General features: G+C 42.3%; 1 protein-coding gene across 3 annotated transcripts in view; it reads right to left on the bottom strand.

The window, feature by feature from the left end:
• Window positions 1–19,555, bottom strand: part of LOC126473471 (mismatch repair endonuclease PMS2) — a 143,344-nt gene that overhangs the window by 96,560 nt on the left and 27,229 nt on the right. For all 3 annotated transcript variants that reach the window (XM_050100544.1, XM_050100545.1, XM_050100546.1), the window contains one exon: window positions 10,050–10,158. In XM_050100544.1, coding sequence (XP_049956501.1) covers window positions 10,050–10,158 — 109 coding nt within the window. The remainder of the gene's footprint in view (window positions 1–10,049; window positions 10,159–19,555) is intronic.

Here is a 19,555-nt window from a genome sequence, read left to right as displayed (position 1 = left end):
TGTTACACGTATTACAGTGGGAAGTCCCTCTGCCATACATTTCTCAGTGGATTGCAGAGTATGTTCGTAGATGTAGATCTAGACTAGAACAGGCAAAGAGAGCACTCTTCACCCAAAGAGGTCTACTAACTAAAAAAAACTGGGCTTAATATGAGGAATAAATTCTGAGAAAATGTGTATGGAGCACAGCATTCTACAGATGTCAGTCAAGATTGTGGTAAGAGTGGAAAAGAAGAGAACTGACACGTTTGAAGGGTGTTGTTAAGGAAGAATGATGAAAATGAAGTGAACTGATAAAATATGAAATGGGAAGGTTCTAAACAATATTTAAAGGGTTGGGAATACTGACAAGAAGGAGGGGAATCATGATATGATGTGTTAGGTCATCAGGGAATAGCTCCCATTATACTAGAGGGAGCTGCAGAAGGTAAAACATGTACAGAAACACAAGAGATAGAAATACATGGAACAAACTATTGAGACCACTGGGTATAAGTGCTAGTCTGAAATGAAGAGATTGGGACAGGATAGGAAATTGCAGCAGGCTGCAACAAACAAGTCAGAAGATTGATGGCAAAAATTCCTGCAAATAGCAGACATGAGTGAAAAGACAGATTCCACCATTTAGATCTCCAAAATAATTTAAACACTGTACCACATTGGTGTCTCATAACTGAGATAAAATCCTTCTCAGATACTTCCATTGTTCAAAGATGCATGTCTCAAAGAAATACCATAGGACCACTGATGTCATCAATACACGAAAATGGAGCATCAATAAGGTTATCAACTATGATCTGTTGCTGATGAAGCTGTAGTCTTTAAGAAAATATCACAGCTGGATGATAGTAATGCAATGCAGAATGCATGAAGTGCATCATTTCCATTACATGTAGTGAATGGGAGCTCTCTTTAAATATGGATAAACAAAAAGCAATAGTATCAAATTACAAGAGTATAGGTAAATGCCTAATATTAACAACACAGAGCAATGCCAAACACAATAACATGTGAGGTCGGTAGTAGGAGATATGAATCTAATACTTGCATCAGTTGTGAAGCACCTGATAAATTGTAGTGGATCTGTTAAGAGGACCATGCACAAGACAATAGCGTAATCTTTTTTTTAGAATATGATACCAGTATTTGAAGTATATACCAGGTAGGTGCAATATTTGGAAGTTGCACTGTTTGAATCATAACAGATGACTATAACTTACACAAAACTGCAATAAATGATCAAGAAATTTAATTGGGAATTGAAAGACACACTGTACTCATGAAACTCTACTTGGAGAATTTAAAGAGTGGTGCCCACTTAAATTCTCTTATCATCTCTGTTACTGCGTCACAGACAGGTGCAACAAAAAGGGTTCGGCAAAAAGGCTTTCTTCTGAATCACACACACACACATACACACACACACACACACACACACACACACGCACACACACAGAGAGAGAGAGAGAGAGAGAGAGAGAGAGAGAGAGAGAGAGAGACACCAGGTCTAGCTTTGGCAGTCAGAGACAGTGGGTCATGTGTGAATGTGTGTGTGTTCATGTTGTCTAATTCAAAAGAAGGCCTTTTGGCCGAAAGTTTACTTGTTAGCAGTCTTTTTGTTGTGACTGTCTGCAACTCAGTATCTCCACTATATGTACTCGAAGAGTACACGGTGCAGCCAATTGCAGGTGGTGGCTCATTTCAATACCAATTACACGTGTCACTTTGGATCAGAGGATATTCTCTCCGGTTTTGGTCAGCTAGCAGAAATGGTAAAGATTGTCAATCTTGCTTGCGAGATTAAGCTGGAACTCACCATTTGCAGCATCATCGACAGAACCAACTGTGGTCCTTCCATGCAGAGCTGAGAGGAGGGTCTGAATCAGAGGCTCAAGCAGTTCTGTGACCTTGTACGCTGCTGATTCCTTGACTTGCACCATCGGGTGGTGGGTTTCGGGTTTCTGCTTAATAGGTCAGGAGGCCACTACACACAGGAAGCGGCTACACGGGTAGTGGGGGCTGTGCAGAAGGGACTGGGTGGCTTTTTAGGTTAGAGGGACTCAGCAAACCACAGAAAAGGTGTCCATCTAAAAGCGGGCAGGTAAAACACAGTAAGGTAGTTGTAGCAAGAGTCAGTATTGTAGCTGTAAATTGTTGTAGCTGTGTTGGGAAAGAACCAGAGCTCCAAGCCCTAACAGAATGCACTGAAGCTCAAATAGTTATAGGTAGGGAAAACTGGTTAAAGCCATAAATAAGTTCAGCTGAAATTTTTTCAAACAACCTAACAGGGTTCAGAAGGATAGATGAAATACAGTTGGTGGTGGAGCATTTATTGCTGTCAGAAGTAGTTTACCTTGCAGTGAAATTGAAGTAGATAGTTCCTGCAAAATAGTATGGGTTGAGGTTATACTGGACTTAGCTATTAATTGGATCATTTTAATGACTCCCCAATTCAGACGATGTAGTTGCTGAATAGTTCAAAGACAACTTGAATCTCATTTGAAATAGGCACCCCACTCATACAATTATAATTGATGGTGACTTAAATCTACCCTCGATATTCTGGGAAAGTTATATGTTTAAAGCTGATGGCTGGCATAAAACATCATCCGAAATTGTACTGAATGCTCTCTCAGAAAATTATTTTGAACAATTGGCTCATGAGCCCACTCAATGCGTAAATGATTGTGAAAGCATACTCGACCCCTTAGCAATAAATAATCCTGCCATGTATGTGAAGAACAATGCCTGGTGGTATTTCAGAAGGTTTTGGTACTGTTTTGCACCTGAAAATGATCACTGGATTAAGTTTAAGCACAATACAAAAGGACAATATTGTAGTGCATTTTTTCATGTCCACTTCTTTTTATAGTTACAGATTTTTACTTATTTATTTATTTTTCGTTGTTGAATAATGAAGCAATGGAAAGAATATTTTCTCTTCACACATTTGTGAAATTTTCCGAAGTATTTCAGTTTTTTTTCACATGCTAAGTCCATGACGCTTCATAAACCTGTAGCACCATCCAACTCCATCCTTAAAGCCTGTTAAGTTACATTGTACGGCTAGCTTACAAGTGTGTATTTGAATCATTTTTGTATTACTTCCAATGCCATTTTAATGGTGTCCTTTAATCCATTTTGATATTTCATCTTCTACTTTTGGCCATTTTCCATTCAGTCTTCTATGTGCACATTTAGTCTTCCTCATTTTCTTCATCTCTTCTTTACTAGCTCGCCAATAGCGAATGGTTTTTTGTTGATGGAGGGCCAAAATGGCTACTGTTTCCATGTTCTTCTGCACAGTCTATTACTTTCAATTTACAGTCCGCATCATATGAGTAACTTTTTTTTCCATTACGAAACTAGCTACAAACAAAAATACTGTACTGTTACCGATACAACAAATCACTTTCAATTCAAGTTCACTGGCACTGTCGACAGCAATGACACATCATAGGCTAGACAGTGTTCTGGATTTGTGATGGCAGGGCAGGAGGGAGACAGTGTTAGCAAGCTTGTAAATCATCACAACTCATGTTCATCTCAATGGTGCACTGCTGCTGCCAGTTGAATCCAGTCTTGCCAGACAGAGATAGGTATCCTGCAGCATCAAGTACAAGGGCATTTTTAAGACTGGTGGGAATTTTAAATCAAAAACTGGACAATTTGTGTATTAATTTCGAGTATAAGATGCACCTGAATTTTGCAGGCAATTTTTTGAAGAAAAAAGTGCATCTCATAGTCCTTGAAATATGGTACGTCAACTGGTTTGTGACACAAAGTCTTCTGTTGTTGCATAAAATCTACCAAGTTCTGAATGTGATGTTCACATTTTCCTATCAAAGGGATCAGAAGAGAAGTCCGATGTTTAGCTAGGTAATATGTTGTGGCCCCTATAACGCTCACAATGGAGCGAAGTGGAACCCCTTCCTTAGGGATCTTAGGCAGCCCATAAAGTCGTGATGGAACTGGCAGTTGTACTCTTAAGCTCTTTTTAAAATGTTCAGGAAACTGGCTGGATCTGAGAAGTGCAGATGTATTCCAATGTACTGCATCAGTCATATCTTTCTGGAGACAACAATGTGCTCGAGTCCTGCAGTAAATCCATCATCTTGCTGAGGTAAGATGTTGAAGGCAAACGAACAGTAGTGTTTTGCTTGTCTGCAGGTAAAATCACTATTTATGTGTCTTCTCTTCAGGAACGGAGAGTTCTCCTTTCTTCAGCATTGAAGTTCTGCTTGGGTGCGGGCATCCTGGTTATGGGCCTGCAAGTCTTTTGCCTTATTTCTTCAGCAGTCTCATCCAGAGAACTCCACAAGGGTGGTTTTTCTTACCTCTGTTGGTGGTGAGTCCTTAAAGATTGGCAGGCTACTCAAGAAACATTAAATAAAATGTGTCTTCTGCCCTCCAGTGTGAGTGCAAACTATGCTGGGTTCCATTAAAGACAACCTAGTTCTAAGGAGACCAAGAATATATAAAATCACATGCTAATGTGGGAAATCATACATTGGCCATGCATGTTGGACTGTTACGGATAGCCACATCGAACACAGACAAGGCAAAGATCCTTTCATCTGCTACCACATACTGGGACTCCATCATTTAAGAAGTACTCAAAATATATATGAGTACCGACTAGATAAATAGAGACATGGAATTTCAACTCGGCAAGGTGTGGGAACCAACACTAGCAGCTCTAAGGCATCATCAGCCACAGACAAATGAATGTGAGTCAACACAGATGGGGAACTGAAGTCCAGGAACTGAAGTCCACACACTTAAACTGGGCGCCAACACTCTGCATGTGCGCACTCTGGGTCAAGATTTGCGGCCAAACTTTCGCCGTGTTGCACCTGCGGATACCCTGGCCCGTTTCTTTGGCAGGGGCACTAGATGTCACCATGCTCTATGATTCATCTACAATAATGTTATAGCCCCACCCCTTGGCACCTGCACTTTTCTAGCGTCGCATTGGATAATGTTGTCAAAGCTATACAGTATTTCAACAAGACAGCTGCACGTCATCTTCAGGTGCTTGCTGACATGTTGCTGCATTCGCTTGGCAAGCTACTGCAATGACAAGTCAATAAGTACCTGAAGATGACATGCAGTTGCCTCACTGAAATACTGTGTAGCTTCAACAACACTATCCAACATGAAGCCTGTGAACCATTGAAGTAATTATGGTGTCGAGAAAATCTCAAACTGGAAGATATAACTTGTTTAAATGGAAGATAAAATCTGAGATAGAGAATGCAAACCAGAAAAGGGAGCAAGTGCTACTTGTGGATGGCAAGAGATAACTGAACGTTGAAGACAAGTATTATCATCAGCACCATCAGCCATTCCTGTCAAGAATGAGCTAGGTAGATTGACAGCTTTGGACATTACTGAACAAATGTCTGCAAGTGAGTGCAGAATGCCTTTGGTTATCGTGAGAAAAAAAAGGCAGGAAAACTGTCAGAGAGCGATACATATCCCATTTGGATACCAGGCATGCTTTTCTCTGCACCTGCAGGAGACCGGTATTTTTTGAACGTTGATCTCTCCAGAGCTTGCTAACGGTCCCCCTGGAGGAGAAATTGCAGTAAGTCCTGATAGTCAACACATCACAAGGATTGTATCATTTCAAATGCTTTGTTTTTGGGGTGGCCCGTGCACAAGCAATCTTTCAGTGGTTCCTCAAGCAATGGCTGCTGGGCATTCCAGGCTGCATACATTATGTACATGACATCTTGGTGACAGGAGCCACAACGGAAGAACACTCAGGAAACTTGCGGCAGCTGTTCCACACCACCAGTCCACAGGCCTCAAATGCAATTTTGAAAAATCTCTCTTTATTCAACAGTCGGTGGAATACCTAGGACACGTCACCTCTTGCAAAGGTAATAAGCCCACACAGGAGCTGGTCAAAGCCATTATTGCACTTTCTCTCCCCATAAGTTGAAAGGAGCTCCAGTCTTTCTTGGGAAAATAACATATTAAGGGAAGCTCATGCCAGGTGTGGCATCGACTGGGCGTCCACTGAACAAGTTTTGGAAGAAGGGCATACCTTCTGAATGGTCAGAGGCATGAGAACAAGTGTTCCATACCCTGAAGCAGTTCCTCCCCACTCAACAACCTGTGGAAGAATGGAATTTAACATCTACTGCCTTCAACTTTACATTCCCAGTCAAATGGTGAGACTAAAAGCTCATGAGAGACTCGAAAACACTCAGGAAGGAATATATGGCCCACATTCCTACAGATAAGATACTAACACTGTTTTGAATTCCTACAGGTCGACACCGAAGGGAAGAGGAGTCCAGTGGAACTCGTCTGTGGCTGTCTGATCCACATGCTCCTTCATCTTATTCTGCCAATGCCTGTTGGGGCATGTGCAGCACTGTCTCCACACTTTTGACTGGGCACCTGGGTGCGGGCATGGAGCTTCAGATGCCATGACAAGTGGACACCAGCAGTCGTCCAGCAGTAGTGAGGATGCTACATGTTCACTCTGGCTACGGGGAACCAAACAGTGACACCGTCGTAATCAGATCTGTTGTTTTGGGGACCCAGCCTCCATCCCCTCCGGACCCTCCAGCGGACACCATCATGACAGCGCCACTTTTTGTTTCTCTTCTGATGAACCCTCTGCTATCTTCCTTCCTGCTCCTGAGCTGTTCCTGCCCTCCGGTTCTCAGCCCTGTTCACCAATCCTGGTCACATCCTCATCTCCCTCTGTTTATAGGCTGCCCGAGATGGACTGGATGTCAGAAGATCAGGCTGTGGTTTCAGCCCTGCCAACACAACCCCCACCAATGTAGCTCCCTTCCACACCAAGATCCAGCATTGAAATGGAATGGCTATGCCCCCATTGTGTATGCTGTGAACTGTTGCCCTGTGACATCATTAAATATGCTAGTTCTGGAGGTGTCATCTCATTTTTTTATGGTGTGAGTCACAACAATTATCAATGAACGTTCAAGTATGTTAACACATATTCCACCATTTCCCTGTTTAAGGATTTGAAATCTTCCTCCAAGGTTGTTCAGTAAAAGTTCAATAATATGGAATCTCCTTTTCACACCCCTCTTTCAACTGTAAATTCTTCATTATCAACACAAAACCTAGTTTTGGTTAGTTATTATACTCCAATCATTTTTTAACAACAGAGCATTGGGTGTTTCCAGGGAAGACAATTTGCCTGTTGCTATTCATTCTGAGAGAGCACTTGCTGGTAATCGTGCCAATATCAAACACCCACAAGATTTGTGTGTGCTGATGTGAAACTTCCTGGCAGATTAAAATTGTGTGCCGGACTGAGACTCGAACTCGGGACCCTTGCCTTTCGTGGGCAAGTGCTCTACCATCTGAGCTACCCAAACACGACTCACACACTGTCCTCATAGCTTTACTTCCACCAGTACCTCGTCTCCTACCTTCCAAACTTTACAGAAGCTCTCCTGCGAACCTTGCAGGACTACCGTATTTACTCGAATCTAAGCCGCACTTTTTTTCCGGTTTTTGTAATCCAAAAAACTGCCTGCGGCTTAGAATTGAGTACAAAGTAAGCGGAAGTTCTGAAAAATGTTGGTAGGTGCCGCCACAACTAACTTCTGCCGTCGAATATATGTAGTGCTACACAGGCATGCTTTGCAGGCACAAAGATAAATACTGGTGCCAAAACCTCTGCGTCAGTAAATACATTTAAAAAAAAGGTGGAAGATGAGCTTTTTTTCCTCCACCCCGAGTTTTGACCACTGCATTTTCATACATTATCCATCGAAGTAAATACAAATTCTGTATTGTTCATCTTCGAATGTTGCAGCATTTCAATGTACTACGAAAATCCGACTGGCAAGACTGTTAGGGATGTTTGTCATTATGGCCAACTCTACATTCTGAATTTTTTCCTACCTGTGAGAAGAGATGGTTGCTAATAGGAACTTTTATGAATTGTGAATCACATGCAGTATTCTCTTCACTATAAGAATAATACGAATATAAACATTTTGCCATGTATTCTTTCGTGTTTGCTACTATCTCATTTAAATTCTGTCTGCCTAATAAACTACGAAACAAGTGAGACAACAGCAAACGCGGAAGAATATACATATCATGTCATGTTTATATTCGTATTATTCTTATGCGTAATAGTGATACAGGCAGAACTGAAGCACGGCAATTGACTAGATTTTTAAATCTAAGATGACTAATTTCTGTGCAGAATGTAATGTACTAAAGAGGCGTCTGCAAAGATTTTGAAACGGAGAAAAATTTTTGCTAAACTCTCCTTCAGAACATCTTCAATCATTCACAGTCTATTATTTGGTTCTTGTTGATCATTATCAAAGAAAGCAGCAGTGTAAGTAACAACAAATAGCAGTCTCTTGCCATTGTTTGCTAATGAGACGATTCCTCTTCTCTCTCTCTCTTTTTTTTAAAAAAAAAAAGCGGCAGTAGCGCACACATAAGCAAGCCATGTCGCGACCGGTGACAGGCCGTAAACACTCATTATCAGAATGCGACAAACAATACATGACACAGTACAGTAATGCATCTTCAGCTAAGAGTGACGTAAACACCTATAACAAAGAGAACGGCACTTATCAGATCAAAGAAAATTAAGCAATAAATTCAAACCAGACGAAGCACATGGAAAAGGAAGGGTACCCATATAAATACGGACGGAGTGCCTGACATATAGCAATGGCTACCTGGTAAAGCTTAACTGCTAAGCTTATGACTCGTACCAAACTACTGTAGCTGTATCGTCATTCATTCGACCTAAATTGTGTCTCATATTACAATGGACCAACTTTGTTTCGATTTGGAGGTGCGGCCTAAAACTTTTCTCTCCCCTTGAATTTCGAGTCTCAAATTTCAGGTGCGGCTTAGATTCGGGAAAATTTTTTTTCCTTGATTTCGAGTCTCATTTTTCAGGTGCGTCTTAGAATCGAGTGCGGCTTAGATTCGAGTAAATACGGTAGCACTCCTGAAAGAGAGGATATTGTGGAGACATGGCTTAGCCACAGCCTGGGGGATGTTTCAAGAATGAGAGTTTGAGTCTCGGTCTGGCACACAGTTTTAATCTGCCAGGAAGTTTCACATCAACCCACAAGATTTGTTGGTCAACCTCTTTTATTAGCTTTTATACTGCTTATGGTGAGGTTCACAGAGAACATGTTACAGTGGTTTGTTTACACCACTTGTGGCATGTGACATCATACGTGTGCAACAGAGATAACATAACCTTCACAAAAATATTACATAAATTGCATTTATAGATGAAGGATTAATCATGGAAATCTAAAAAATATTCCAGGTAGTGTCATCTCCACATGAAGAACGACTTAAGAAAGTAACATTATTAACATTCCAGCAGTTTCTCTCACAATCAAGTTTTACTATGGAAACATATTAACTTCAATAGACTCAAATATTTTTGTGCATCTTTGATGAAATGCTATCCAGCTGTTGACAATTTTGTACTTCACACTTGAGCTCATTACGCATTCTACTGAAATTGTGTACATGGTAGTGCATCCGAATATGGTTTTGGTTGTTGGCAATTAACTCACTTTGAACTGGATTCTACGTACAGCCATAAATTTCATCTTATCCCAGATACTTTTCACAGCTCAGTTACCATTATCATTTGTCACAAACTGCTTGATGGGTTTTAATGAAGGATAATGCTGTTTTAATCCTTCATTAAAGCTTAAGTACAGTTGCTGAATCTCAGTCATGTTCAAGATTGTATGCTTGATGAGTATTTACTGACAGTGTTTTCATCATCATCTCTAATATCCTGGCAGTTTTGCTGTTCTATTCATGTTAGGGAATTTATGAAAATAAGTTCCTATGAGCCATTTTATTTGGAGCTATTTCTCCAGCAGCTTACTTTATTAAAATCAACATACAACAAAACAAGTGTAACAAGAATGATGTAGAATTTTATAAAAACTTTAAGTTCTGTAATTTATAAATCCTCTTTCTACAAACAGTGTGTATTTATATGTCTCAGAGCTCACACGGGAAATTAAAGACTGCTTGACACTTACCTGTTTTGAACCAAATATGCAGGTAATATTTTCAGATATGGTATTGCTTCCCTGAGTACTAACAACAGTAGTGCGGCTACCCTTCTTTGGCTGGTTTGTACATGTGATCCTTTAAGAAAATAGACATTCTTGTCAGAAGATGAATTTAAAGGACATTCTAAAACATAATACAAAGGAAGATAAAAAGAACTGCACAAAGTCAACTGTGCTACCAATTTATGAAATTGTTTGTGAATATTTAGTAAAATATCAGCAACAATATTTATCAAGCATCTTAATGGTTTAGAGTAAATGGATTTTTTCTTAATGAAACCAAAATACAATGAATGTATATGACTAAGTCTTTTATACGTCAATACTTTTTTTCAGATCTGATGATGGCTGTAAAACTGAAACCAGTTACATGTTCAAATAAATTCAAATAGTGACAGGGAATTCTACAGTTTACATTACTAAGTCATTTTGCTGAGAATACTGTAGTGAACAAATCCTGTGAACAAATCCTGCACAGTGCTGTTCTGTGGTTATTAAAAAATGGATCTCATGTTGTGTCCATGTACATAAAAGTTGATTTTTGGCTGCAATGTTCAGACAACCAAAACTGTTCTTAGAAATTAATTATTGTTGAAATACCAGCACTCTGGAACAAATTCAGTATGATTTTTTAGGTCCAGTTCTGCAGATGATTATCACAGATCTTTTTTCCATGACCAGTAGCTTATTTAAGTCACTTTGGGCTGTTGCATTTTGTATATCTGTTCAATAAACTATCTTCATGGGGTCCCATTAACCCCCATAGGGCGCATTGCTAGTTCGCAGATAGGGCAGTGTCAGCTAAGGCAATCCAAAGTGCACACGAGCTCAATGTGTGGGCCACATGCAGGTTGAGGCTCAGCCTATCTCGGCTTAGCGCCATCCTTCTCAGAAGTCTTGGCACATGCAACATTTCATTCAGCATCACGGTGTGGCATTTTTTGATCGGCACTGCGTTCTTCAGTTTGGTACAATCATAGTGTCAGCACTGTTTACCCTTCACTATTCGTCCATGGTATAATGGAAGTTTGATGAAACTGAGGCAGTCTAGCGATCTATCATTACAACCCTTGACAAATAAATGGGATTGAAAGAAGAGAAGGATAAAAACTCTCAACACTGCACAGTAAATATACAGTCAGATAATTGACAGGTACTGCAAATTTGCTTCAGAATGACATTACAACCTTTTCTAAGAAGACTTTAAAGATTTAGGTGATGAAAGAGCAAAAAATTACAATGATCGATAGACTAGATTCCCTGTTCTGTACGTCAAGAAACACTCTGTGATAAATTTGTAGGCATGGAGTGAGCACATGATGAAACTGGTGGTATGAACAGCAAATTTTCTAAAGTTGCACGCATTATTCCACTATCAATTGCAACAACAGTTTTGATGGAATTGAAATAAGAGTGTAGAGACTTTACATATTAAGGCAGAGTACACTGGTTCAGTCAAGGGACTCGCTGGGGCGATTTTTTTATTTAAAACCCACTACTATTGAATTTATGAAGAAAAAAGCAAAGCAGGAATGAAGTTTAGAACATCTGGAATGGACTGCAACCCTCACATTTTAAGTGGACTTGACTGCACACTGCCCACAATAATACTTTGCAAGGTTCTGATTCGATGGGGATGCAAAGAGAAAGAAAAAAAAGAAAAGAAAAATGATCATCACAGTCTGCTGGAAGGGACAAATTCTGACAAAAACCAACGTTTATTTTGCAAAGATCATTGCCATTAAAGAAAATGCAAGGTTTGAAGATTTAGTAGGATAGTTTTCTCAATGATTTGAGGACACTGCCAATCTTACATCTGCTTTTGAGAATGTTTGCAGTTTCAGTTGATAGCATCCTGAGCATGTGCAGATGGAGCTGACTGATCTGCAAAGAACTTCCCAATTAAATGACAAATCCTTTCATGTTAAAACTGTTCAGGAGATGTACATTATTTTCCTCAGAAAGAGTTTCTATTTCTCCATAATGAGATTGCTAACATGATAAAATATTTTGATCAACATATGCTTGTGAAAAACTTTTTTCAATCATGAAAGTAAATAATTCACAATTACGTGACAAGCTGAGTGTAAAAATCTGTGAAACTGTCTCTGTCTGTCCATATGCCAACAGTTTATACCACACAAAAATTACATTATGTCTTCATCGTGCAAAAAGTAATTAAATAATAATGAAAATTTGTTTTGTTTGTGATCTACATTATTGAGACATATGGTACATGAAATCAGAGTGACGGCATTGCCACCTAAATGTGGCACTTTCACAGTTTCCCCTCTCCTCTTGCTCAAACAGCATGGTATGGTGGGGGAAGGGTGCAGCCGGATGAGAGCTAAGAGGACTGCTCATGTGCCCAATTCCTGGCCATCCCTAAACAACCCACAGAACAACGGGCAACCCAGTTCCTTTAAAATACTGGGAGACTCTCTCTTATGAATGAAAACTCCAATGAGACCATGGTGCAATGGGTAGATGACACAATCTTTCTGGCAGTTAATGAAGAAAGGAATCATTGCCTTGTGGTGATGGATATTCTAAGACTAAAGGAATCAATGATGAACCTCTGCAGTCAATGGAAATCCAGGGACTGCATTCAATTTGGACATTAAAACAATTATAAACAGATTGCTGGAACACTAAAAGTGATAACATTGGCAGGATGTACAGAAGAGACATTAGATATGATGAAGATAAGGGAAGATTTATACACTTGAGCTTAGTGAAACAAAGTGGAGCTCATTCAAAATTGTTGAGAGTGGATTACAAGTTGTAATGGTATTGGCAAAAAACAGAGAAAATGGAGTACACTTGGTATGGCATAAAAATGTTGCTCCTACCACTGATATTATTTTTATTAGTGGCAGAATAACAAAAGCCACAATAAACACTAGCCACACAACAATTTAAATGTATGCTGCTCAAAAATGGTGCAATGTTGGGAAGAAACTAGAATATTTCAAAGAAGTAGAAGAGGAGTTACAACAAGAAACTACTAAGATAACAGGGTTTTGGAATGCAGAAGTTGGAACAAATAGGTCTGATTATCAGATGACAGGACCTTTCGGTTACAGAACAATGAGTATTGAGGAAGAAAATTTCCTAAATTTTTACATGAAATAAACTTTTGGTAAAATCACTCATGATCCTTTTATTGGTGACACACAATGAAAATCTAAGTACAGAGAACATCAGCTTCACAATAAACAAAGCGATTGCCCCTAAATAAGGATGCGGTAATAAGGATGACTATGATTTTTTCAAAAAAATAGAACAGCAGATACAACAAGAAAACACCATAATAATAGGATGATTTGAAAGCAGAAGTTGTAACAGACAGGTCTGGTTATGAGGAGATGATATGAAGATGTGGCTACGGAACTATGAATACTGAGGGAACAAATTTCCTAAATTTCTGTATGAGAAACTATCTATTGATAAAGAATACTGTTATAACATCAAGTTTAACACATATATTTTAGAACGACACAACACATATAAGTCAAAGAGTAAGTTGACAAGCAAGACATGTGTACACGTTAGCATTCGAATGAGCACTGAGTCCCGCTTAGGTGGCGCAGCTGCTGCATGGCTGGCAGACAGCGCCGCACGTAGAGGACGTGCGTAATTGCGCGGCGGTGCTTTGAATAATCGGCGAGTCACAACACTTTTCCCCCCTTTGAAATTGTTGCACTGGTCTTGATGGAGGTGTCCTGGAGATGGCTAACGTCCATAGGCGTTGTTTGACTCGCCGTAAAGTCTCGAGGAGGAGGCTTCCCGTACGGATGGAAGTGTCTCCGATGATAACGGGTCGAGATGACAGGAGACGTAGGGGTCGAATCTGCTGGGGCCCCATGCACCAATCTGCCCGTTGCGGCAAGTCCAGTTGATATGACAGGAGACATGGGCGATGTGTCGGCGTCCGTTGGAGGAGGAGGCAAGTAGAGTTGCTCTGACAGAGGATGGTCATCCGATTCCTGCATGGGCAAGTCTCCTGGTGGCGTCCATTTTTGTGCTGGCATCGCGATGACGGTGAGAGGGCTGCGTTGTGAGTATTGAGAGATGGCAAGATCCCGAGCGTCAGGTAGAGCCAAAGGTGGTGTAGTGGCATTCGGAACAGGCATTGCTGGCACACGAGGCCGAAACTGGTCCGAATGACGCACTGCAACACCCGTGTCCATCTGGATTTCATACAGGCATCTGTCACGGTGTCTTAAGATGCGGCCCGGGCTCCATTTTGGCCGCCTGCCATATCCCCGTACCCAGACGAGGTCTTCGGCGGTGAACCGGCCAAGTGAAGGCACCCGCGGCCGTGAGGTGGAAGGCCGCAGAAGATGAAGTAGTGTGCGGGGCTGTCGGCCATGTAAGAGCAGAGCCGGGCTGTGGTCGCCCAGGGGGTGAAACGATAAGACGCCAGAAACTGGAGAAGCGCATCATCAGCAGCAGAAGAAGTCAGAAGTTTCCGCAACTGAGCCTTAAATGTGCGGACCAGTCGTTCGGCCTCACCGTTGGATTGTGGATGGATCCGCAAATTCGGAAGAGGAAAATTGTGGACCATTATCAGTAACAAGAGTAGAGGGGAGGCCTTCCAAAGAAAAAATGCGGGCGAGAGCACTGGTGGTTGCCGCAGTGGTAGGCGACGTGCAACGGACAATGAAAGGAAAGTTAGAGCAGGCCACAATTACGAGGAGCCAATAAGTACCTAAAAAGGGTCACGCAAAGTCAGCATGCATGCGCTCCCAGGGCTTCTCAGGCGAAGGCCACAGTGACAAAGACAACTTCGGGGCAGCGGCCTATGACGCACAAGGGCCGCAGGCAGCGACCATGTGTGCTATTTCAAAGTCAATGTGCGAGACACATCCCAGTGCCCTTGGTGAAGGAGGCGCAAGACCGAAGCATGCAAAGACACAGGTACCACAACACGCGGCAAAGCATTGTCAGTGGAGAGGAGGATAACACCATCCCCAGCCACGAGGTAGTAGCGCAAAGCGTAGTAGTTCCGCAACGGATCAGAAGTCTTAGCGGACAGGCGATCTGGCCAACCCTTCTGAATACAGCGTAAAACCCGGGAGAGTGTAGGGTCAGAACCCGTAGCAGCCACCAGCCTGTCCCCAGTGATGGGGAACCCGTCCACAACCCGCTGCTCGGCAACATCCAGGTGGAAACACAAAAGTTCGTCCCTATCGAATGCCTGATCAGGACCCATGGTAAGGCGAGACAGAGCATCAGCATTTGCATGTTGAGCCGTCGGTCGGAAATGGATCTCATAATTGAAACGAGACAAGTAAAGAGCCCAACGCTGGAGGCGGTGCGCAGCCTTGTCGGGAAGTGACGTTGATGGATGAAGCAAGGAAACAAGTGGTTTGTGATCCGTAACAAGATGAAATTTTGAGCCATAGAGAAAAACACCAAACTTATGAAGAGCATAAATAATGGCCAAGGCTTCTTTCTCAATTTGAGAATACTTCTGTTGGGCATCCGTGAGCGTTTTGGAGGCATAAGCAATGGGTTGTTCCGAACCATCAGAAAAACGGTGCACAAGGACTGCACCGACCCCGTATTGAGAGGTGTCTGTGGCAAGAACAAGATGTTGGCCAGGTCGATAAGTAGCCAGGCATGGGGCCTGTTTCAGCATAGTCTTCAATTTCTGGAAAACCGCTTCACATGATGTGGACCAGTGAAAAGGCACATTTTTATGCAACAGGCGATGCAATGGCTGAGCCACCAAATCCGCAGATGGTAAAAACTTGTGATAGTATGCTATTTTCCCCAAGAAGGCCTGCAGTTCCTTAACAGATGTAGGCCGAGGAAGGGCATCGATCGCAGCGACAGTTTGCTGAAGCGGATGAATACCATCCCGAGAGAGTTGAAACCCCAAGTACGTGATAGATGCCTGAAAAAATTGTGATTACACTTAAGACCGGCAGTCTGTAAGACATGAAAAAGTATGCGGAGATTTTGAAGATGTTCTTCAGTGGTGGAGCCAGTGACAACAATGTCGTCCATGTAATTGATACACCCAGGGACAAGGAGCAATAATTGTTCCAAGAATCGCTGAAAGAGAGCAGGGGCGCTAGCAACCCCGAATGGCAAGTGTTGGTATTGATAGAGGCCGAAAGGTGTGTTAAGGACCAGAAACTGCCGGGAAGCATCGTCGAGAGGAAGTTGATGATAAGCTTCTGACAGGTCAATTTTAGAAAAATACTGGCATCCAGCAAGTTTAGTGAACAGTTCTTCAGGACGGGGCATAGGGTAAGTGTTGATGAGGCATTGAGCATTTACAGTGGCTTTGAAATCGCCACAGAGACGAATATCACCATTTGGCTTAGCAACGACAACGACAGGAGAGGACCACTCACTGGAAGTGACAGGAAGCAAGACCCCTGAAGTAGTGAGACGATCCAACTCCCATTTTACCCCATCACAAAGGGCCACAGGAATGGGCTGAGCCCGAAAAAACTTGGGCCGAGCAGTGGGTTTGAGCGTGATATGAGCTTCAAAGTTGTTTGCACGGCCTAACCCAGGAGAAAAAAGGGACGAAAATGTCGTCGACAAGGAATCCAGTTGAGCATAAGGAATAGCATCAGAGACAATATTGACAGAGTCATCTATGGAGAACCCAAAAACGCAAAAGGCATCGAAACCAAAAAGATTTTCTGCGTTGCTCTGGTAGACCACAAATATGGGAACAGTGCAAATGACGGATTTGTAAGGTACCTCAGCATTAAACTGTCCCAAGAGAGAAATCTTCTGTTTATTGTACATCCGTAATTGCCGAGTGACAGGTGACAGGAGTAGAGAACCCAACTGAAGATACATCTGAGAATTAATTATAGTGGCAGCAGAACCGGTATCCACTTGCATGAGGACATCTCGACCAAGGATTTGGACAGTGAGGAATAACTTCCCTGAAAGGGAAGAAGTGCAATTGACAGCAACACAGAATCAGAATCAGCGTCATGTTCATGAACATCATGTATGCGATCAGATTTGCTAACGGAAGACACATGACCTTTCTTTTTGAAATTGACACACACACAGCCCAACGTTGGGGACAATCCTCGTGTGAATGTTTCATAAAACACTGCGGACTTGAAGGAAGTTGCCATGGGGTTTGCTGCAGTTTCTTAGAGGTTTGTTTACAGTTAGGCCGAGGCTGCGCTTGGGAGCACACTGTGGCCACGTCGGCCAGCGGGGACGCGCCCCACGCGTCGTCAACAGCGCACAGAGGTTGTATTTCCCCGACATCACCCCACGCCTGTATTTGCGCCCCAGTGGCGCGAGAAATTTCAAAAGACTGCGCAATGGAGAGAACTTCATCTAGAGTCGGATTCGCCAACTGAAGGGCACGTTGCCGAACTTCTTTGTCGGGCGCCGACCGGATAATAGCATCCCGTACCATGGAATCGGCATAGGATTCTTTGTGAACGTCAGTAACAAATTGACACTTTCGACTGAGGCCGTGAAGTTCAGCAGCCCAAGTGCGATAGGATTAATGTGGCTGTTTTTGACAACGATAAAAGGCAACACGAGAGGCTACCACATGCGTTTGCTTTTGAAAATAGACAGACAGAAGTGAGCACATTTCAGCAAAGGACAAAGATGCAGGCTCCTTCAAAGGAGCCAATTGCGACAACAACCGATACATTTGAGGTGAAATCCAGGAAAGGTACAGAGACTTACATGGTTGTTCGTCCGTGACATGAAATGTCAAGAAGTGCTGTTGAAAACGTTTTTCATAATCAGACCAGTCTTCCGCCGTCTCATCGTAAGGAGGAAAAGGAGGTATAGCCAACAACGAGAAACGCCCCGCATTTGACGCCGCGACGAAATTGCGAATCGCCGCTATTAGAAGCGTTTGCTGTTCAAGGAGATTTTGCAATAGTTGCTCGACAGTAGCCATGGAACCCTGTGGGTCAACGGTGAAAAGGAAAAATCCACTACCTCGTCGCCAATTGTTATAACGTCAAGTTTAACACATATATTTCAGAACGACACAACACATATAAGTCACAGAGTAAGTTGACAAGCAAGATGTGTACACGTTAGCATTCGAATGAGCACTGAGTCCCAGTCTAGCGGCCGCTGCTCGGCTGGCCGCTTAGGTGGCGCAGCTGCTGCATGGCTGGCAGACAGCGCCGCACGTAGAGGACGCGCATAATTGCGTAGTGGCGCTTTGAATGATCGGCGAGTCACAACAAATACATTCTTCAAAAAGCAGATCAGTCACAAGGTCCCTCTATATTCTTTCTAACCAAAAGTATCCAGACAGCCCTATGTAATGTGGAGTTGATGATGTCAGGAGATGTGGACCTGCCAGTATAAATAAAGACAGGGAGTATTGAGTTGTCAATAGCAAAGCAGTAACAGCAGAATGGGTCGGTTAGGAAAGGTCAGTGACTTAGAACATGGACTAGTCATTGGATGTGACCCGAGTAACAAAGCCATCTGGAGCATTTCCACCCTTCTAAAGCCACCCATGTCGACTGTTGGCGATGTGATGGTGGGGAGGAAATGTGAAAGAACGACCAAAGCTTAACCAACACCAGGCATACCTAATTTACTGACAGAGAGAGGCCACTGAGCATTTGTGGGCTGCTGTAGTAAATTGCATGAAATTAGTGAACTGAATCTCTCATCAGTTCTGAAGTGCTACCAGCAGTCCAGCTAGCATAATGACTGTGCATAAGGAGTTAAAAAGAATGGCTTACAATGGTCAAGCAGCCCCTTGTAAGCCAAACATTTCTGTAGTTCGTGCTAAGCAACACTTGAGGTGGTGTAAAGAGCAGATGACTGGAAATGAGTGATGAATCGTGCTATTCCCTGAGGCAATACAATGGAATGGTTTGGGCATGGCAAAAGACTGAAGAACTTAAACTGCCACTATGTGTAGTACCAACAGTGAAGTACGGAGGTGGTGGTGTCACGGTATTGGCATGTTTCTCATGGTCAGGGTGTGGTTCCATTACTGCACTTGCGAAAATGTTGAATGCAGGTGGATATGAACATATTTTATGGCACTGTGTACCGCATACAGTAGTGAGACAGTTCAGAGATGATTATTGATTGATTTTATCAGCATGACAATGCACCTTGCCAGAAATAAGTGTCTGTGAGGCAGAGTCAATGATTTGTGGACAATGGAAAACATTTGGAATGAGGTTGAATGTCAACTTTGCTCCAGACCCCGGAGTTCAACACCACTACCTTCTCTGGTTTTATCTCTTGAGGAAAAATGGACTGCCATTCATCATCAGACATTCAGACACCTCACTGAACACATCCTCAGCAGAGTTCAAGGCATCATAAAGGCAGAGGGTGGACGTAGCCCACATTAATGTCCACTAATAGGTATCCCGAAACCTTTGATCAGATAGTGTATAGCTGAGATTGAAAATTTAAAACACTTATTGACTATATATTAAAAGATAAACTGAAGGAAGATCAAACATCCCATTGGC

This window comes from Schistocerca serialis, chromosome 4 (assembly GCF_023864345.2).
Source record: "Schistocerca serialis cubense isolate TAMUIC-IGC-003099 chromosome 4, iqSchSeri2.2, whole genome shotgun sequence".
NCBI lineage: Eukaryota > Metazoa > Arthropoda > Insecta > Orthoptera > Acrididae > Schistocerca > Schistocerca serialis.
Note: the sequence above shows the minus strand (reverse complement) of the source record. Positions and strands in the feature narration are given on the sequence as shown.